The following is a 22,347-nucleotide window of genomic DNA, read 5'->3' as shown; positions in this document are numbered from 1 at the left end:
GAAAATGAATCTCATATGTAACTTTGATAATAAACTTACTTTTGAACTTTGTACTTTTTTCTTGTGCGGTGATATAATTTATCAAATCACTCAAAGCTCCTGTGATTTGGCCTCAGGAACACTGACTGCCATTGCTGCTATTCAGAATATGGGTGTCAATCTCTCCTGCAACATCTTGTCTCTCCTGTTAACACTTATCTAGTGTGATAAGATGGATTCTTGACCTCACAATCTACTGTACTTCCTCTGTAACACTTTATTCTGCACTTTGTTAGTGGTTCACCTTAATGAGACCATAAGATATAGGAGCAGAAATAGGCCATTCGGCCCATTGAGTCTTCTCCGCCATTCAATCATGGGCTGATCCAATTCTTCCAGTCATCCCCACTCCCCTGCCTTCTCCCCATACCCTTAGATGCCCTGGCTAATCAAGAACCTAACTATCTCTGCCTTAAATGCACCCAATGACTTGGCCTCCATAGCCTCTCTTGGCAACAAATTCAACAGATTTACCACCCTCTCGCTAAAGTAATTTCTCCACATCTCTGTTCTAAATGGACGTCCTTCAATCCTGAAGTCATGCCCTCTTGTCGTAGACTCCCCCACCATGGGAAATAACCTTGTTCTACATCAATGCACTGTGTAATGATTTGATCTGTATGACAGTATCCAAGTCAAGCTTTTCACTGTATCTTGGTACATGTCACAGTAATAAACCAATTCCTATTCCAATTCCAATTCTAATTCCAAAATCAATTAAAGAACATCCATGCACATAGATTGTGATGCAAAATTACAAAATTAAAACAGGATAGGACTTACATGGTGATCAATAGGACTTCGAGGAGTGTGGTAGAACAGAAGGATCTGGGAATACAGATCAATAATTCCTTGAGGGTGGCATCACAAAGAGATAGGGTTGTAAAGAAAGCTTTTGGCATATTGACCTTCATAAATCCATGTATTGAGTACAGGTATTGGGATGTTATGCTGAAGTTGTATAAGACATTGGTGAGGCCAATTTGGAGTACTATACGCAGTTTTGGTCACCAACCTACAGGAAAGACATCAATAAGATTGAAAGAGTGCAGAGAAATTTTGCAAAGACGTTGCTGTGACTTGAGGACCTGAGTTCTAGGGAAAAGTTGAATGGGTTAGGTCTTTATTCCCTGGAGCGTAGGAGAATGAGGGGAGATTTGATAGAGGTATATAAAATTATGAGGGGTATAGATAGGGTAAATGCAAGCAGGCTTCTTCCCATGAGGCTGGGTGAGACAAGAACTAGAGGTCATAGGTTAAGGGTGAAAGGTGAAAGAAATATTTAAAGAGAGCCTGAGAGGGAACTTCTTCATTCTGACAGTGGTGCAAGTGTGGAACATCTTCTACCCCATAGCTATCAGTCTCTTGAACAGATGATGGACTCTTGACCTCAATCTACTTTGTTATGATCTTGCAATTTATTGTTTACCTGCACTGCACTTTCTTTGTTACTGTGACACATTATTCTGCATTTTGTTATTGTCTTACCTTGCTCTACCTCAATGCTCTAGGTAATGATTTGATCTGTATGAACAGAGTATGAGACAAGTTTTTCTCTATATTCTGGTACATGTGATAATAACAAACCAATTCCAATACCAATAACTTGAATATAAGTTGGCACTCCATGTAAGGTATAGATTCCATAGGGTGACACGGTAGCTAGGAGTTAATGCAATCGTTTTACAGCATCAGTGATCAGTGATTCCCACTGCTGTCTATAAGGAGTTTGTATGTTCTCTCCTTGACTGCATGGGTTTCCTCCATGTGCTCCGGTTTCCACCCACAGTCCAAAGGTGTACAGTTTAGGTTTCATGAGTTGTAGTCATGCTATGTTGGTGCTGGAAGTGTGGCAACACCTGCAGCTGCCCCCAGCCCAATCCTTGGACTGTGCTGGTCGTCAACGCAGAAAGGCGCACTTCGCCATATGATTTGATGCTTCATATCATATGGAGTTAAAGAAGCTATCTGCCCCAGACATCTATCACAAGGTATGTGTACCAAATAAAGCTCATCTTTCTTTCTTTCTTTTCTTTTTAAATCTTTTTATTGAATAAGTATACAAAAAGGTAAGCCATATAGGCACTAACACACTGTTAGAATATAATAAAATTACAGGAGATATTAATACAGAAAAAATAATACAAACAATGTAATTTAAACATAACATACCAAGGTAACATAACAGTATACTAATTTTTATATATATCAATAGAGAAAATAAAAAAAAAACCCACTGTGCAACTAACTAAAAGCAAAGCAAAGCAATGGGCTAACTTGAAACCAAACAGAGTTAAAAAACTTAAAATCACGTCCTCAATCCCGACCTCCATTAAAAACAGTAAAAAAAAACAAGAAGGGTATATATTACATTAAATGAAAATATTGAATAAAAGATCTCCAGGTCTGTTCAAATTTAAATGAAGAGTCATAAAGATTGCTTCTAATTTTCTCCAAATTCAAGCATAATATCGTCTGAGAAAACCAAAAAAAGGTAGTTGGAGCATTAAGCTCTTTCCAATGTTGTAAAATACATCTTTTCGCCATTAAAGTAAGAAATGCAATCATTCTACGGGCTGAAGGAGAAAGATTACTGGAAATTTTAGGTAGTCCAAAGATAGCAGTAATAGGGTGAGGAGAGATATCTATATTCAATACCTTGGAAATAATATTAAAAATGTCCCTCCAAAAAGTTTCCAGAGTAGGACAAGACCAAAACATATGAGTTAAAGAAGCTATCTACCCCAGACATCTATCACAAAAAGGATTAATATGAGAATAAAAGTGAGCTAATTTATCTTTGGACATATGTGCTCCATGAACTTTAAATTGAATTAGGGAATTTTTAGCACAGATAGAGGAAGTATTGACTAATTGTAAAATCTGCCCCCAGTCATTCACGGAAATAATAGATCCCAATTCTTGTTCCCAATCTGACCTAACCTTATCAAATGGAGCTTTCCTAAGTTTCATAATAATATTATAAATAATAGCCGATGCTCCTTTCTGACATGGATTAAGGTTAATTATAGTATCTAAAATGTATGTAGGAGGAAGCATTGGAAAGGAAGAAAGTATGGTACTTAGGAAATTTCTAACTTGTAGATATCTAAAAAAATGTATTCTTGATAAATTATATTTATTAGATAATTGTTCAAAAGACATAAGGGAACCACCTAAAAATAAATCCAAAAACCGTGAAATACCCTTAGTCTTCCAAATTTGAAAAGCACGATCCGTAAAAGAGGGAGGAAAAAATATGTTACCTAAAATAGGAATCGCTAGCCCAAATTGGTTAAGATCAAAAAATTTTCTGAATTGAAACCAAATACGTAAGGTATATTTAACTATCGGGTTAGACACCTGTTTAAGGTGTTTCAAATCAAAAGGAAGAGAGGAACCTAAAATAGAGCCAAGTGTATAGCCCTGAACAGATTGTAATTCCAATGCTACCCATTTAGGAATGGATAGTATATCCTGGTCAAGTAACCAAAATTTCATATGTCGAATATTAATTGCCCAATAATAAAATCTAAAGTTAGGTAATGCTAAGCCTCCATCTCTCTTAGCTTTCTGTAAATGTATTTTACCCAGTCTCGGGTTTTTATTTTGCCAAATAAATGAAGAAATTTTGGAGTCAACTTTATCAAAAAAAGATTTTGGAACAAAAATTGGTAATGCCTGAAATATATATAAAAATTTTGGCAAAAAAAACATCTTAACTGCATTAATACGACCAATCAAAGTTAAATATAAAGGAAACCATTTAGATGAAAGTTGAATAATATGGTCAATTAAGGGTAAAAAGTTAATCTTAAATAAATCTTTGTATTTACAAGTAATTTTAATCCCAAGATATGAAAAATAATTATTAATCAATTTGAAAGGAAAGTTATGATATAAGGGAAGTTGTTTATTAATCGGGAAAAGTTCACTCTTACTAAGATTTAATTTATAACCTGAAAAAAGACCAAATTGTGCTAATAGCTCTAAAACAGCAGGGATGGATGTTTGGGGATTAGAAATATATAAAAGTAAGTCATCAGCATAGAGTGATATTTTATGGGACTTTAAGCCCCAAGTTATCCCAGTAATATTTGGAGATTCTCGAATGGCAATTGCAAGAGGTTCTAAGGCAATATCAAATAATAAAGGACTAAGAGGACACACAAATAAAGCTCATCATCATCAGGTAACTCAGATGATGATGTTAGATAGAGAATTGAAAGAGCTTAATTGAAATATCATGTTGTACGTCCAGAGAAATGCAATAGAAACCCCAAGGGTTCCTGGAGGGATTGTGTCCCTATGACCTCTTTTGTCTTAGTGGTGATGGGTGTTAAAATCAAAGTTCAAAGTCGAACTGAAGCTTTTTAGCTTTCTAAATCTAGTGTAAGTTTTTTCTTAACCCCTAAAGGCCCTATCAACCTGTATTGGTTACTTAAGTCCCTTCCTTCCTTCTTTCAAACTCACAGCTCCAGCAGTATTTAACTTGTCATCTCCTTGGTGCTTCAGTGGATCTTTGGTCATGCGCAAGAATATTTAACCCTGTAGGGACTGGATCGGGTCACACTCTTGAATAGTCCTCTTGTACGTGACCGCAAGAAACCAATAGTTTCTTCAGGTCCATAAAGTGGAAAAGAGAGGCAAAACAGCGGCTGTACTTTATTAGGAGTTTGAAGACATTTGACATGTTAACAAATACACCCAAAAACTTCTGTAGTTGTACTGTGGAGAGCATTCTGACAGGCTGCATCACTGTCTGGTATGGAGGGGCGACTGCACAGGATGAAAGAAGCTGCAGAGGATTGTAAATCTAGTCAGTTCCATCTTGGGTACTAGCCTACAAAGTATCCAGGGCATCTTTAGGAAGCGGTGTCTCAGAAAGGCAGCATCCATTATTAAGGACCTCCAGCACCCAGGGCATGCCCTTTTCTCACTGTTACCATCAGGTAGGAGGTACAGAGCCTGAAGGCATACACTCAGCTTCTTCCTCTCTGCCATCCAATTCCTAAATGGACATTGAATCTTTGGACACTACCTCGCTTTTTTTTAAATATACAATATTTCTGTTTCAGCATATTTTTTAAATCTATTCAATATGCGTAATTGATTTACTTGTTTATTTATTATACTTATTTTTATTTAATTTATTATTACTATTTTTTCTCTCTCTGCTAGATTATGTATTGCATTGAACTGCTGCTGCTAAGTTAACAAATTTCATGTCACATGCCGGTGATAATAAACCTGATTCTGAGTAGGTATCAGAACACTGGAAAATTATGCTGGAGAAGTAGTTAAGATGGACAAAGAAATGACAGACGAATTGAGTAAGTATTTTGCATCAGTCTTTACTGTGGAAGACACCAACAGCATGCCAGAAATCTGAGTGTCAGGGGATTGAAGTGTGTGAAATTGCCATTACTAGGGAGAAGGTTCCTGGCAAACAGTAAGGTTTGAAGGTAGGTAAGTCAGCTGAACTGGATGGTGTACACCCCAGGGTTCTGAATGAGGTGGCTGAAGAGATTGTGCAGGCATCTTTCAAGAATTGATTGACTCTGGCATGATTCCAGATGACTGGAAAATTGCAATTGTCACTCTATTCTTCAAGAAGTGAAAGAGGCTGATGAAAATAAATTAAAGGCCAGTTAGTCTGACTTCAGTGGTTGGGAGGATGTTGGCATCCATTGTTAAGGATGTGGTCTCAGGGTACTTGGAGGCACATGATACAATAGGCCGTAGTCAGCATGGTGTCCTCAAGGGAAAATCTTGTCTGACAAATCTGTTGGAATTCTTTGAAGAAGTAACAAGCAGGATAGAAAAAAGGAGAATCAATAGATATCCTTGGATTTTCAGAAGACCTTTGACAAGGTGCCACACATGAGGCTGCTTAACAAGTTAAGAGTCCATGGTATCACAGGAAAGATTCTAACATGGATAAAGCATTGGTTAATTGGCAGGAGGCAAAGAGCGGGAATAAAAGGAGCCTTTTCTGGTTGGTTTCTGGTGACCAACGGCGTTCAACAGAGATCTGTGTTGGGACCATTTCTTTTCACCTTATATGTCAATGATTTGGATGAAAGAATTGATGGCTTGTGGTTAGGTTTACAGATGATATGAAGGTAAGTGGAGGGGCAGGTAGATTTGAGAAAACAGGGAGGCTACAGAAGGACTTTGACAGATTAGAAGAATGGGCAAAGAAGTGGCAGATGGAATACAGTGTCAGGTTGTGCATGGTCATGCACTTTGGTAGAAAAATAAAGAGTAGACTATTTTTTAAATGGAGAGAAAATTCAAAAATCTGAGGTGCAAAGGGACTTAGGAGTCCTTATGCAGGATTCCCTAAAGGTTAATTTGCCGGTTGAGTCAGTGGTGAGGAAAGTAAATGCGAAGTTAGCATTCATTTCCAGAGTTCTAGAATATAAAAGCAAGGATGTAATGTTGAGACTTTATGAAGCACTAGTGAGGCCTCACTTGGAGTATTGTGAGCAGTTTTGTGTCCCTTATCTAAGAAAGGATGTGCTGACATTGGAGAGGGTTCAAAGGAGGTTCACAAAAATGATTCCAGAATTGAAAGTTTACATATGAGGAGCATTTGCTGGCTCTGGGCCTGTACTCACTAGAGTTCAGAAGAATGAGGGGTGACCTCATTGAAACCTTTTGAATGCTGAAGGGCCTCAGTAGAGTGGATATGGATATGATGTTTCCTGTCATGGGGAAGTCTATGACCAAAGAACACAGCCTCAAAATAGAGGGGTATCCTTTACAATGGAGATAAGGAGGAATTTCTTTAGCCAGAGAGTCGTGAATCTGTGGAATTCATTGTTACATGTGGCTGTGGAGGCCAAGTCATTGGGTATATTTAAAGCAGTGGTTGATAGAATCTTGATTAGTCAGGGCATGAAAGGATACAGGGAGGAGGCAGATTGGGGCTGAACGGGAAATGGATCGGCCATGATGAAATGCTGGAGCAGAATTGATGGGCCAAATGGCCTAATTCTGCTCCTATATCTTATGGTCTAAAACTGCAGACAGTCGTGGAAACAGCTCAGCACTTTACCGTATCCAGCCTCCCCTCTATTGACATTTTCTATACTTTTCTCTGCTTGAGTAAAGCAGCCAACTGTAATGAGCTCCTTGGGCCTGTGCACTGGGCTCCAAAGTTTTTAGAGCACCTGAATTGGTTGGTTTTTGTTGAATGAGAGTCATTAATCTTTTTGAGTTCCCTATGTTTTTTTCTCAAGTGATTTGCTCTTTGTAAAGCTTTCTCCTGATGCTTTCTGTTTAAATTTGTTAAGTTTATTTTGATAGGCTTGGGGACTCCGTGTTAATTGTATTAAGTGGATGCCTGATTAGTGCTAATCGCGGGGTCCTCGATTTGAGAATGTTATATCTCGTGGTGTCACTCTGCTGGGCCACTGATGTTCTGTTAAAATTACCTGGGGGAGTTGGAAAATCTACTGCTGTGTGACCGAAGGCCCGGGATCTTTGTGACCTTCAGGCACAGAGTTCGAAAAAAGCGATGTAATGGACTTTTAACATCGTAAACCAGCGAGTTGTTTGTTATGTCTCCCCGCTCGCTGGGAAACAGAGTTCTCCTTCTCCCTTATTAGGGAGAGAGAGAACCTGTGGGATGTCTAATGCTGGATGAAATGCAAAGTCTCTGAGGTAACTGAAAGTCTGTGTCTTTGCTATTGCTTTGCTCACACTTGTTTGTTCGGTGGCAGTACCGATGCCTGCTTTTTCTTGCTGGCGGGGGGAGGAGGGATTGTTGATCGCTGCCGCTTACGTGTGGGATGGAGGGGAGCTAGGAGGAACTTCGGGTTCTTATGTTTAACTCTCATTCATTCTTTGGGGAAATTCTCTGTTTTCGTGGATGTTTGTGAAGAAAAAGCATTTCAGGATGTATATTGTATACTTTTTTCTGACATTAAATTGGATCTTTGAACCTTCGAATAAACTCTAGTTGCTGTCTCTACATTGGAGTCTGTCTTTCCTCCGCACTTCTGACACCAACATAATCAAAGACCCACCCACCTCGGACATTCTTTCTTCTCCCCTCTTCTTTTAGGAGAAAGCACGTACCACCAGGCTCAAGGACAACTTCTATCCCACTGTTATCACACACTTGAACAGTCTTCTAGTACGAAAAGATGAAATCTTGACGGCACAACTTACCTCATTATGTTCATGCACTTTATTGTTTACGTACATTGCACTTTCTCTGTAACCGTTACACTTTATTCTGCACTGTTACTGATTTACCTTGTTCTACCTCAATACACTGTGTAATGATTTGTTCTGTATGAACGGTATGCAAGACAAGCTTTGGACCATATCTTGTGACAAGGTGACAGTGATAAACCAACACTAATTGCATCTCATTGTGGGCACCAGAATGCTTGACTTGCGTGCTGCCCCCAGCACATAATGAGGTTATGCTAGAGTTTACAGAGAATGGTGCAAAAAATACAAAAAAAAACATGCAGAGAGCGTCAGTTCTGTGGGTGAAAATGTATTGTTAATTAAAGAGGTCAGATTTCAGGCCCAACTTTATTATTTACCAGGATCACTGGGTAGAGTGGCTACTAGCAGCGAAAAGTAAACAGCTTTTGCCCATTTGCCATTTCCGACATGTAGTGGAGAGTGTGAGGTGTCTAGGGTGGTGTAGCACCTCTGGTAAAGGGGCTTGTCATGTCCATTCCAGGCCAGCTCACTCAACTTCGGTCCCCACTGGACACTCAGCTCTTGTCTGTGGCTCCAGGTAACTATTTGCGTGCGACAGCCGCCATACCCCAGTTCACCACTTTGACAGGCAGGCTAAACCAGGTGAATGTGGCCAGTGGTCTTACACCCCGGTGAGATAGGGACACACCTGTCCTTGCAGGTGAAGTCAGTTGCGGAGGACTGGGCAAACGAGATCAAACGGCCAGGAAGGCAGTACTGCAATACTCCATTGAGGGCACAGGGCACGACAAGGCACAAAAGAACTTATATTCATCCACTGCAACCAAGGAAAACCCCAAACAACATACACAAAATGCTGGAGGAACTCAGTGGGTCAGAAGACAGCATCTATGGAGATGAGTAGATAGTCAAGGTCTTGGGCCAAAACCCTTCTTCAGGTTTGAGATGGAAGGGGGAAGGTGCCAGAATAAAGAGGTGTGGGGAGGAAAACCTTAGTCTGTAATGCTTGCTTGTCCCACTGGATCCGGACTTCTTATGTCGAGGGAATGGAACTGTCCCAGGCTTTTCCACTTTGAAAACTCTCCTGCAGAGGTTTCATCATGCAGTTCACATCGAAGAACTGCATAAATCTAACTGTTACCGTCAGGTATGATGGACAACCAATCAATCAGTTGGATTTTTGTAAAGTTGTAATAGAGTCATACAGCAAAGATACAGACCCTTCGGCCCAGCTGGTCTATACTAACCAAGATGTCCCATCCAAGCCATTTGTCAGCATTTGGCCATACCTGCCTAAACCTTTCCTATGCATGCACCTGTCCAACTGTTTTAAAAGTTGGTATTGTACCTGCCTCAGACACTTCCCCTGGCAGCTCATTCCACATATATACTACCCTTTGTGTAAAATTTCCCCTCAAGTGCATCTCATATCTTTCTCCTCTCACCTAAAATCTCTACCCTTAGGTCTTGGTTGCTCATGATGATGATGATGAGGCCTCTGCTGGTCAGGGTCAACGATGGATATGCAAGCCAAGGCGGTACAATATGGAGAGCCAGCTGTGGCCCACGCAGCAAAAATCCCACTCTCCATGTATCTGATGAACCCAAAGGAACAGCAGGGACTGATACAGTTTGGCACCAGCACCATCGCAGGAGTTGTCAGTCAGCATGGAGCACAACATAGGTCTGCCTTAGGGACTCCAGCTCCAGATTTTTCCCTTGGGGTTTATTCCCAAAGCTTTCCCCATGAGTGGATATAGCTGCAAGGCAGCAGAGGGTTGAGACCAGACATTTCCTTCTCCCCGTCTGCCTGAAGTGACTGGTTTTAAGGCACCTGTAGTCTGCCTTTGTCTCTTCTCCTGTCAGTAGAAATGGTTCCATTGGGCTTAGCAGCTAAGCCACACGTGAAGACCAGGAGCTGGACTTGGTTTTGTCAGGGGCTATTGAGGCACATGCCATTGGGAGCATTTAATAACTAGTGGGAGCTTGTCCTCACTACTATTCCTGGCTATAACAACCTTAAGGAAACTTAATTGCCCAACCCTCTGAAAAAGACTGTGTGCATTCACTCTATCTATGTCCCTCATGATTTTTTTACACTTCTGTTAGATCACCTCTCAGTCTCCTACACGCTGAGGAATAAAATCCAGTATTTCCTCAAGCCCTGACAACAGCCTTATAAATCTTTTCTGCACCCGTTCCAGTTTAGTTACACCATTCCTACAGCAGGATGACCAAATCTGAGCATAATACTCCGAGTGTGACATTGCCAGGGTCCTGGACACAGCACCACAACCTTCCAACTTTTATACTCAGTTGCCCACTAGTGAGCAGAAAGCCTTTTCAATGCCCAATCTACCTGTGACCCCACTTTGTGTGAGTTTCCTTCGGGGCTCCAGTTTCCTCTCCCACAGCCCAGCCCCGTATGAGCTAGTGTTAGTAAATTGTGGGCATGCTATGTTGGTGTTGAAAGCTTGGTGACGCCGCCGTGCTGTCTCCAGCACATGGTCGGACCGTATTCGTTGCTGACATAAAGCAACACATTTCACCGAATGATTTGATGTACATGACAAAAAAAGCTAAATCTTTAAATCTTTACCGCACTAAAGAGGGAGCCATGGTAGCAGGGCAGGCAGCCCAAAACTATTGCAGCTCAGATTTCGGAGAACAATTCCAGCAACGTTCTGTAAGGAGTTTGTACACTGACTGTGGGTTTCATCCGGGTGCTCCAAGTTCCTCCCATAGTCCAAAGTAGATTAGTTAGTCTTTGTAAATTGTCTGTGATTAGGCTAGGGTTAATCGGTGGGTTGTTGGGCAGTGCGGCTCTTTGCTGTATCGCAAAATAATTAATTAAATAAATAAGCCCCTTCTCTCAGGTCATCGGAAAACATGTCATTGGGGTCTTGAATAACATGACTGTCGATTCATTTAATGTCAAGCTCCTGTCAGAAGTCAGCAGATAGGCCTCTGTCAACATGAACAACCTTCAAATAAGCAGGGTTTTCGACTGCTTCACAGTAAAATGTCATAAACACAAGAGGCTCTGCTCAGCCTGAGATGTCAACTGTTTATTCCTCTCCATAGATGCTGCCTAACCTGCTGAGTTCAAAGATCAAGTTAAAATACACTTATTATCAAAATGTGTATACAATGTACAACCCTGAGGTTCGTCTTCTTGCAGACAGCAACAAAACAAAGAAGTGCAATAGAACCTGTTTAAATACTCACACAAGACCATCAGATGTGTGAAAAAAGAACCAGTGGCACAACAGCAGAAATAACAAATAACACACAAAACATTAAACATCAAACCACAGAGTCTCCAAAAGCGAGTCCATAATCACGAGCTGCCAAGGCGAGTCAACCCAATCCAGGAGCCGATGGATGCAGCCACAGTCACTGAGTTCCTCCAGCATTTTGTATTTGTTACTTCAAAGTAAATTTATTATCAAAGTACCTATTGTATATGTCACCATATACTAACCTGAGATTCGTTTTCCTGCTGGTATTCAGAGTAAATACAAACAAATGCAACAGATGCAATGAAAAACTGTACATAACAAAAACAAACAACCAATGTGCAAAACACAACAAGCTGTGCAAACACAAGAAGAAAACTAAATAATAAAACTAATGATAAATATTGAGAACATGATTTGAAGAGTCCTTGAAAGTGAGTCCATAGATTCAGTGTTGGGATGAGTGAAGCTGTGTGAAGTTAGCCCCTCTGGTTCAAAAAGCTGATGCTTGAGGGGTACTAACTGTTCCTGAACCTGATGGGCTGGTGGTGGTGGTCCTGAGGCTCCTGTACTCTTTTTCTGACAGTGCTCTGTGTAGGTGTGCTGAATGGTGGGGACAGCTTTACCTGAGATGGACTGGGCTGTATCCACTTCTTTTTGTAGGTTTTTCCATCCAAGGGTGTTGGTGTTTTCATACCAGGCTGTATGCATCCAGTCAGTATATGCTCCACCGCACATCTATAGACGTTTGACAAAGCTTCAGATGAAATGCTGAATCTTTGCAAATCTCTAGGAAAGTAGAGGCGCTGCTGTGCCTTCTTTGCAAGGTTCGTCCATCGTCATCGATGAAAACCTCGACACTGTAAGTACTTTTTACGAGGTCCAGTTGCTAGCTCGACACTCAACCCAGCATGGATGGAAAGCATGCCCGGGAGCGGCTCAACTAGATTTGAACTCGGGAACCTTCACTCCCAGAGTCCGGCGCTGATGTCACTGCACCACCAGCCGGCTGATGGTGTCGAGACTAGCGCGTGATTTGGGTTTAAGTGGGGGAGAGTTGCGCAGCGTCAGCCTCACTCGCTCTTCCCAATTCCCATCTGGATCCGGTGGCAAGACAAGAGTCGAGGCGGCTGGAGATGGGACTAGGCGCAGTGGATGACCAGGACGTCTTCTGTGTCTTGTCCTGCTCTACACGTTCCACAACGCTTGCAGAGACCGCCTTCTTGATCATTGGACCTTCCATTGGTCTCATCTGCTCAATCCGTCGGAGTCCGTCTTCACATGTTGGGATAGGCAACTCCCCATCTCACTGAGGGTTTGAGTCCCGTCAGCTACCCTCGCCTGGTTTAACCGGCTTGTCGAAGCCGTTGCCCAGGGTGTGGCCGCTGTCACATGCAAACAGCTACGGGGAGCCACAGGTAAGAGCTGAGTGCCAGGTGGGGACCAAAGGTGGACTAGCCGCCCTGGGAAGGACGCAACATGTTCCCCCACCAGAGGTGCTACCCCTCCCTGACGCCCCATACACTCCGGACGAAGGACAGGTCCTCTGAAATGATAATGCAGAAGAAATCAAAGTTATTGACACTCTCCATAAAACTTCACCCAGTCATTTCCAATCCTAGAAGGCAACTAAAATGAATTTCACCACCTGTGCATTTTGTACTGATATTATTGATAAATATAGCTTAATGAACAATAGGAATATTTGATACATCCCATCTCCCATCAATTTTTGTACCACTATGGTGTTCCTACAGTAATGTCTCAAGTTGGCTGCATCCATCATTAGGGACCCTCACTACCCAGGACAAGCCCTCTTCTCATTACTACTATCAAGTTGGCTGCATCCATCATTAGGGACCCTCACTACCCAGGACATGCCCTATTCTCATTACTACTATCAAGGAAGAGGTACAGGAGCCTGAAGACACACATTCGATGTTTCAGAGACAGCTTCTTCCCATCTGCCATCAGGTTTCTGAACAGTCCATGAACACTACCTCAGAACTTTGCTCTCTTCTTGCAGTTCTTAATTATTCGTTATACAGTATTTCTTAGTTACTTGTTTGTTTAGAGATACAGCCCAATGAGCCTCTGCCACCCAATTACACCCATGTGACCAATTCACCTACTAATCAATGCATCTTTGGAAGGTGGGAGGAAACCGAGTACCTGGAGAAATCCCAGGGAACATACAAACTCCTTTCAGACAGCAGAGAGAATTGAAAGTTATCATGATTTATAGTTATTTTTTATGTATTGCATTGCACTGTTGTCGCAAAACAGCAAAGTTCATGACATAAGTCGGCGATGATAAACCTGACTGATTCCTGCTACTATGGATAATTTCGCAATGCACACCAAGGCTGTAGTTCAGGTTCTGGCCACATGGTGATGCTGCAAAGCAAGTATGACTTTAGCTGTAATAACATGACTTACTTCCGTTGGTACGTCATTTGGTTAAAGTCAAGGCTGATGCAGCTTGTGCTGCCCTGAGATGTGAAGTATGTACTGTTTAAACTTTGCTTCAATGATTCTTGTCCAATACAGTCCTCCATGACAATGATCCCACTGTGGGCTCTTGATCTGCCCCTCACTGATGCCCTCTACCATACCTACCCCCTTCCATAGTAGACCCATCCCATTTATCCCTCCCTAATGATTCTATTGTACCAACACTTTCCCTTTCACAATGACTCACTCTATCCTTGTCAGACAAAACAGTACAGCATAGAAACAGGCCTTTCAGCCCTAGTCTGTTCCAAACCATTTAAACTGCCTAGTCCCATTGACCTGCACCCAGACCATAGTCCTCCATACCCCTCCCATCCATGCACCTATCCAAACTTCCCTTAAATGCTGAAATCAACATTGCATCCACCAATTGCGCCGACAGCTCATTCCACACTCTCACTACCCTCTGAGTGATCACATTTCCGTCAGCTTCCATCCTTCAAGGGTTCAAAGCTCTTTTGGTCCCCGATCACAATTCTTCATGCGATTGTGTAGTTTTCTCTTCTCAGCCAGCTCCACTTCACACCAGTGGACGTCATGCTATCAGCAGCTCGGTAGTGTGGCGGTTAGCACAATGCTTTACAGTGGCAACTATCAGGGTTTAATTCCTGCCACCCTCTGTAAAGAGTTGTTACGTTCTCCCCATGACTGCATGCATTTCCTCCGGATGCTCCTGTTTCCTCCCACAGTGCAAAGACATATGGGTTAGTAAATTATAGGTGTGCTATGATGGTGCTGGAAGCATGGTGCCACTTATGGGCTGCCCACTGCAATATTCTGACTGGGAGTCTCAGGACTCACACCACCAGCTTCACGAACAGTTACCACTCGATGACCTTCAGGCTCTTGAATCTGAGGGGATATCTTCACCTACCCCAACACTGAACTGTCCCCACAACATACAGACTCACTTTTGAGGATTCGTCATCTCATCTTCTTGATATTTATTGCTTATTTATTTATTATTATTTCTTTCTATTTGCACAGTTTGTTGTCTTTTGCAACACTGGTTGAACGCGGAGTTGGTATGATCTTTCATTGATGCTGCTGTTGTTATTATTCTGTGGATTTACTGAGTATGCCCACAAGATAATGAATCCCAGGACAGCGTATGGTGACGTAGATGGACTTTGATAATAAATTTAATTTGAAACTTTGCTTGTTGATGAAATGACAAATTTCACTGTACATTTCAATATACATGTGGCAAATAAAACTAATCTCTGGTCGACTGAAGATTTCAGTGGACTGAAGGGTCTGGACTATAGACAAGTATATTTTGTGTGGTTGTACTTTGATTAAGAGTCTAATGGGCTCGTTATCTCGTGTATGCGAGGACTCGGCCTTAAGCCGCTGTGTCACCTGAGGGAGGTGTGGCGTGGCATACAGACTGAAGTTGGTGCTTTCCTCCAGTGTTCACACAGCAGGAGATGGGTTCTATTGTGGTCGACTGTGGATTGATGGCACGAGTTTTTGACTCTTTTATTGCGTGAATATGATACCACTGTGCTTGCTGTTTTGTGAGTGCTTTGTGCTGTGTATGACTGTCAGTACTGTGTTTTGCACCTTGACCCTGGAGCAACACTTTTTCGTTTGGCTGTATTCATGAGTATTCCTGTATGGCTGAATGACAATTAAACTTGAATAGAATTGAATTGATTTCTCTTCACTCATTAGTTCTAGATCAGAAGTCTAGAAGTTGAGCCTGGATGGACATAGCCCTGAATTTGCGAATTCACAAGACTACTGGAGGTTGGAGGCTGAAAATGACCTGTCCAGGGGTTAGAGGACTGTGTATGTGGATGTGTGGGAGGGAGGAACAAGGCTTCTTTCACTGCTGTTGACTTGGTGCTTGGTATATTCTGCTTTACGGAGTTCTGTGTTGTTCTGTGGAATATGGTGGACATGCTATGTTGGTGTTGGTATGTGTGGTGACACTAATGTGCTGCACCCCCCACCCCCACACATCCTTAGTTGTTAACACAAATAACACATTTCACAGTGTGTTTCAATAGACACTTAATAAATAAATCTGAATCTAAAGCTAGATGTCCAGCAGAGATAAAACTAACCCCAAGTGAATTGTGAATGCAATTCGACTTCATTACTCATTGTCAGTGATCTTTCAGCCAACAATAGATTCTATAAAACATTTTAATTATAACTCAGTGCAATTCCACAGAAATGTCTGGCATGTCAATTTTTAATGACAATAATTCAATCAGTTAACTTTATCTTTGTAAACACAGTGAGTTTATAACAATCACAGCAACACTATTACGGCATCTGTTGAATTGGCAAACAGACACAGCTGACGTGCCATGCAACACAGTCCACACATTCCACTGCACATCTGATGTTTTCTTTGAAGGACGCCACATGTTTAGGAACACTGCGAGCTTTCAGTCATTCTGTTTCATTGTCATGTTCAAGTACAGTCATATTGGCAGCAGCCTCCCGTCACTGCAGGACTTTTGTGTGCCCAGGACAAAGAAGCGGGCCGGAAATATCATTGCGGGTACAACCCATCCTGTAAACTGCCTTTTCCAAAAGCTCACTTCTGGAAAGTGCTATAGGGTATTAAAACAAAAATTTCACACCATCTTAAAGGTTTCTTCCCCAGGCAGTTCATATGATCAACCATTCTAGTTAGTTCCCCCCGCCACACCACCCCTCTCGATTACCACAGCCCCCCCCCATCCACTGCATTATAAACACTTTAAACCACTTTTTATAATACTGTTTATATTGTAAATACATGCTGGTATTTGTGTAATTATGCACATTTTGTTCCATATCCATACTTTAACCTCAATTTAATTTTAAATAATTCTTTCTTTATAATGTTGAATTTTTTTTGTATGCCGCTCTAACATACCACAGCAAATTCCTAATACATGTAAATGATATTGCAAATAAAGTTGATTCTTGATATATTTTTTAAACTTTTTAAGGTTAAAACACTGAACTGAGTTGTACATATACAGATCCAGGGGCTGTGTCCTAGGTCCAACACACATGTGCCATTACAAGGCCACACTTCCTTAGAAGTTTGTGCAGATTCAGTATGTCATCTTAAACTCCGACAAACTTCTATAGATGTGTAGTGGAGAATGTATTAGCTGGTTGCGTCATGGCCTGGTATGGAAACACCATTCACTTTGAATGGGAAAACCCCTCAAAAAGTAGTGGATATGGCCCAGACAATCACGGGTAAAGTCCTCACCATTTACCACATCTACATAAAGCATTGTTGTAGGAAAGCAGCACGTATCATCAAGGACCCCCCACAATCCAGAACATGCTCTCTTCTCACTGCTGCCATATGGAAGGAGATACAGCAGCCTCAACTCCCAGAACATCAGGTTCAGGAACAGTTATTATCTTTCAACCATTAGGCTCTTGAACTACACCGAACCCAACATTGAACTGATTAGACAACCTATGAACAACTTCTGGACTCACTTTTAAGTACTCTACAATTCACATTCTCAATAGTTATTGCTTACTTATTTGTTATTACTTTTTTTTGTACAAGTACAGTTTGTTGTCTTTTGCATATTGATTTTTGTGTGTGGCTTTCTTGTTGATTCTATTGTGTTTTTTGTGTTTATTGTGAATGCCCACAAGAAAATGAATCACAGGGTGTATATGGTGACATATTTGTACTTTGGTGATAAACTTACTTTGAACAGCAGCTTCCTTCTTTGAAAATTCATATTTCTGCTTTAAAATTTCAACTGTTTCCAGCTTTAAGAATAGACTTCTTGATTGGGCTTCCATTTCTCAGTGTACACTTTACTTCCTACGTCATAACTTTCCTAGATTTTACTGTCCAAAACACAAGCACCATTGTTATTACCTGGGAGTCACTGCCTGCCTGTCCCCTCAGGGGAGATGCAGGTGAGAAGAGGAAGAAGGTAATTAAATCTCTGTTTTGCAAATGTTGACAGAATTAGGTCCTCTGTATTACTACATTCGGAAAGGATCCTCTGACTTCAAACATTTGTCAGGAACGCTGCATATGTAGAGCTCTTAGAAATGATCTCTCCCATCCATCCAACAACCTGTTTGATGCTCTATCACAGGAGTTCCCTGCCAGGACCCCTTTGATTAATGCTATAGGTCCATGGCACAGAAAAGGTTGGGATCCCCTGCTCTACCATCAGGCAGGAGATTCCGTAGCATTAGGACAAGAATTGTTAGGCTGAGAAACAGCTTCTTCCCCTAGGCCATGTCTACTGAACTCCCTGCCACCACCCAGGTCTCATCACGTATGAAGTGCCAGTAGATTTATACTGTTTACTTTTTAACTTATGTTGTCAATTATTATTTGTTTATTACTGTATTTGTTAATTTATTTGTGGTAATATACATTATGTGTTATTAGAGTCATTCTATAATTGGGGGTGCATTTCACATAAACAAAAAAGTACAAAAGTAATGTGCTTTCTCAATAAAACAATCAGTAGTTTAAGTTAAAATATTCCTTCAGTGTTATATATCCACCAGTTGCAAAGCTTAAGCATTAACAACTTTCTTGATATTTTAAGGGAAAGGATAGTTTTGCTAGTTAGTTTATCAACTATGTTACGGACAAACTGTATGCCATTACAGACTTTGACTAAATGCTTTACTTTAGGTCAGGGGTCCCCAACCTTTTTCGCATTGCGGACTGGTTTCGTATTAACAATATTCTTGCCAACCGCCCAACCGGAGTGGGGGGAGGGGGGGGGTGGTAGGGTTGCCAACAAACAAGAGTAGCAGTCAAATACGTTGGGTTTACCCCAAAAAGACTACAACGACCATGAAGCCTTGTGCGGGCACCAGTGCGCATGCGTGATTTGCGCAAGCGTGCATGTGCCAATTTTTTTCTACAAATCGATTCTGTGGGGGGGGGGTGTTAATCATGAACGTAATATAGGTGATAAGTGGCTAATACACTCAATTTCGTTTCTAAAAGGGTTTATCTAAAGAATTTAATATTAAACACACAGCGCATATTTTCCTCGCATGAATATAGCGATAAGTCAATTATCAGGGGAGCTTGTAGTAAGTGTTGAATGAACTTCCAGTAGAAGTGGTAGAGGCAGGTTCGGTATTATCATTCAAAGAAAAATTGGATAGGAATATAGACAGGAAAGGAGTGGAAGGTTATGGGCTGAGTGCAGGTCTGTGGGACTAGGTGAGAGTAGCGTTCGGCATGGACTAGAAGGGCAGAGATCGCCTGTTTTCGTGCTGTAATTGTTATATGGTTATATAAGTCACTTATCAGTCAATAGCATCACTGCATTTTAAGTAACATTTGGATATTGAACACATAGCACATATTTTCCCCATATGAACATATAAAATCATTGCAACACACCAGTATCGCTGAAGCAGTAGGAACCCTGGGCTTGTTTCCCTGCAACAAGACGGTCCTATCGAGGGGTGATGGGAGACAGCGATAATCGAAGGAGGTTCCTTATGTCCAGTCTATTCCGCAATTTAGTTTTCGTTGCATTCATTGCAGAGATATGTTGGAAATGGAAGCAACGTTTTCAGTGCTTTCGTGGCTATCTCAGGATATTTAGCCTTGACTTTGATCCAGAATGCCAGCAGAGATGTTATGTCAAACATGCTTTTCAGCCCGCCGTCATTTGCAAGCTCAAGGAGTTGATCTCCTTCCCGCACTGACATGTGCGAATGGATGACGCGTGCGAAATGACCTTGCGTGCATTCAGCCTCAACAGTGGGCGTGACAGGGAATAAGGAAAGGCGCAGCTGACTCTTATTGCCAAATCATATTGTTTCCTCGCAGCCCGCTAGCGCATGCTTTGCGGCCCGGTGGTTGGGGACCGCTGATTTAGATAAAATACATTTTTAGGAGTTCTTCTGTCTATTCTGCCATATGTACAATGATTTTTTAAAAGTTTTTTAAGAATTTAATATTTTGCAGATATAAATGTGATATGCTCAGTGCTGTCATTAACGTCAGGAGTATTTTTTTTATCATAGATCTGCCTTAGAGGCCATTTTGATAGTTTTAAGAGATGTTATACAAAACTCCAACCTGTGTGATGTACAATATGCCTTGAAGGATATCAGAAGCAGCATTTTAGTTAGTTTAAATGTTAAAAAAAAATCAGGTGTAACATAGTTGACAACTTTTATGGACATTAATAAACTGAGATATTTATTTCATTTAAGTGTGAAACTCAGTTTTAAAAATTGTATTTTTCTAAAGTATTTAGAATTTTAAAATAAATAACAAATAGATAATGCTAACTTTAATGGTTCTTAAGCATTATTTTGAGGCCAAGACCCACTCAATTGAAAAACGGACATTGCAAAAACTGTCAATTTAGGAACATCATGACAATTTCAAGCTAAATGAAACATAGCGTACACAAAATGTTTGTCTGATTTTATAATACATTTTCCCTTAATCGGTAAAATATGATATTTTTGAAGAAAATAGAAAAAAAAATCATTGTCATCAATGGACATGAAATGTACCCCCAATTATAGAATGACTCATGTGTGTGAGGTTTATGTACTGTGTTATGCTCCTTGGTCTGGAGGAACATTGTTCCACTTGGTGGTGTATGGTTGATTGGCTATAAACTGAACTTGAACTTGAGAAGAATCCTTCCCACTAAAATTAGAATTTATCCTTCATTGGTTTGTTGAGGAGATGTGTGGTGTGTTGGCCTTCATTAGTTGTGGGACTGAGTTCAAGAGCAGATCTATAAAACCCTGGTTAGACCACACTTGGAATATTTTCAGTTCTGGTATTGAAGGGAGGATGTGGAAGTTCTGGAGAGGGTGCAGAAGAGATTTACTAAGATGCTGCTTTGATTAGAGAGCATATCTTTATATGGAAATGTTCAGTGAGCTAGGGCTTACCTCTTCAGAGTGAAGGAGGATGTCGAGTGATTTGATCGATAGGTAGATAGATTTGGTAGAGATGACAAGCATATGAACAGTCAGTGCATTTTTCTGAGGGTGGAAATAGCCAAAACGTAAAGATGTACTTTTCAGGTGATTGGAGGGAAGTATAGGGAGAATTTCAGAAGCAACTTCTTTTATTTTACACAGAGAGTGGTGGGTGATAGAGACTGATACATTAGGGACTTTTAAGAAACCCTTAGATAGGCATATCGATGAAAGAAATTTGGAGGGTTATGTAGGAGAGAGGGATTAGATTGATCTTGGAGTAGGATAAAAAGTCAGCACAACATCGTGGGCCGAAGGGCCTGTACCGTGCAGGGATGTCTTGTGTTCTATTAGCAGTAGTTGTGACTTCTCTGAATTTCCAGCACTGGTACTTTCAGTTCTGCAATATATACTTTTATTTGAAGAGGTTATTCCTGTTTTGCGGTATAAACACATCAAGCTTGAGTCCTACCTTTTGCTAAAGTACTTTAGAATACTGTTGGACTTGGGAATCTTTTGGGAGTGTCTGGATCCTGCGCTGGGTTTGAATTTGCTGTCTTGTTTTGTAACATTTACCTTCGACATCGTCCTTTGCTGCTTCCATTCCCCAAGAAGTTCTTTCTGAAGTTCAGCTGGCAATTGTGAGAACACCTTTGCATCCACGTTGCTGGGGAAGGGTGGGGAATTTTGATTGGTGGGTGCCTCAGGAGCTGCCTTAGCAGGCTGCAAAATTTCACATGGAGGTGGAGGGCCTTGCATAGCTCGCTCCTCCAAATGGTCTCCAGGACCAGCTGACGTCCTGTTGTGAAAATCTGTACCAATAGAGCGAACTGCACTGGGAATGGACAAATTACTCTCAGCATCGGGGGGTACCAGCAACTTCCTCTGATCCTCCGTGAGAGATCTGAAGTAAAAGCTGCTTTTACGAGGTGTTCTCTCAATACTCTGCTTTTGGGGACCGCGGTACTCCTGCTGATTCGGTGAACGGCTGGCGTCAGTTATAATTTCCTTCTGAATATTAGCGGGGAGTTCTCTAAATACATTCAGGTCAATCCCAGGTGGCAGATTAGTATTTGAGAATTCCTGTGTTGAATCAGAACTGTCAGCATCCTCTGAGGTAGACTCTAAGAAATTTCTTTTCTTTTTCAACGGACTTGTAGCATCTCCTGAATCATCAGACCCTCTCCATTGTTCGAGAAGCTGTCTTTTCACTTTTACCTTTGGACTCGTGTCTAATTTTCCAGGAGATTTCTGCGTTAAATAGAAACCAATCGATCCTTTGAGAGGAGAAGACAAGGCGGGCTGTATAAGGTTAGAGAAACACACATTCAGGAGGCTTACGAAGAACAGAGATCTTGTGTCCACCATCTTTTGCAACAGCTTTATTAGGATGTCAACCAGTGGAGGCACAAGTTCGCAGGTACCTAGAGAGAAGAGGGGTAAT

General features: G+C 41.2%; 1 protein-coding gene across 10 annotated transcripts in view; it reads right to left on the bottom strand.

Moving 5' to 3' along the window:
* Positions 1-16,118: 16,118 nt before the first annotated feature.
* The window catches only part of poli (polymerase (DNA directed) iota), a 93,283-nt gene continuing 87,054 nt past the window's right edge, over positions 16,119-22,347 (bottom strand). For 3 of the 10 annotated variants that reach the window (XM_072252198.1, XM_072252205.1, XM_072252204.1), the window contains 2 exons: positions 21,480-22,327; positions 16,119-16,552 (listed from right to left, as the gene is read on the bottom strand). In XM_072252198.1, coding sequence (XP_072108299.1) covers positions 16,421-16,552; positions 21,480-22,327 — 980 coding nt within the window. In that variant the 3' untranslated portion in view covers positions 16,119-16,420. Of the gene's footprint in view, positions 17,814-19,350; positions 22,328-22,347 lie in introns of those variants that run through there. The other 7 variants (XR_011885316.1, XM_072252199.1, XR_011885317.1 and 4 more) reach the window with 7 other exon arrangements.

This window comes from Mobula birostris, chromosome 3 (assembly GCF_030028105.1).
Source record: "Mobula birostris isolate sMobBir1 chromosome 3, sMobBir1.hap1, whole genome shotgun sequence".
NCBI classification, from domain to species: Eukaryota; Metazoa; Chordata; class Chondrichthyes; order Myliobatiformes; family Myliobatidae; genus Mobula; species Mobula birostris.
The sequence above is the reverse complement of the archived record's forward strand: the minus strand, read 5'-3'. Positions and strand labels throughout refer to the sequence as shown.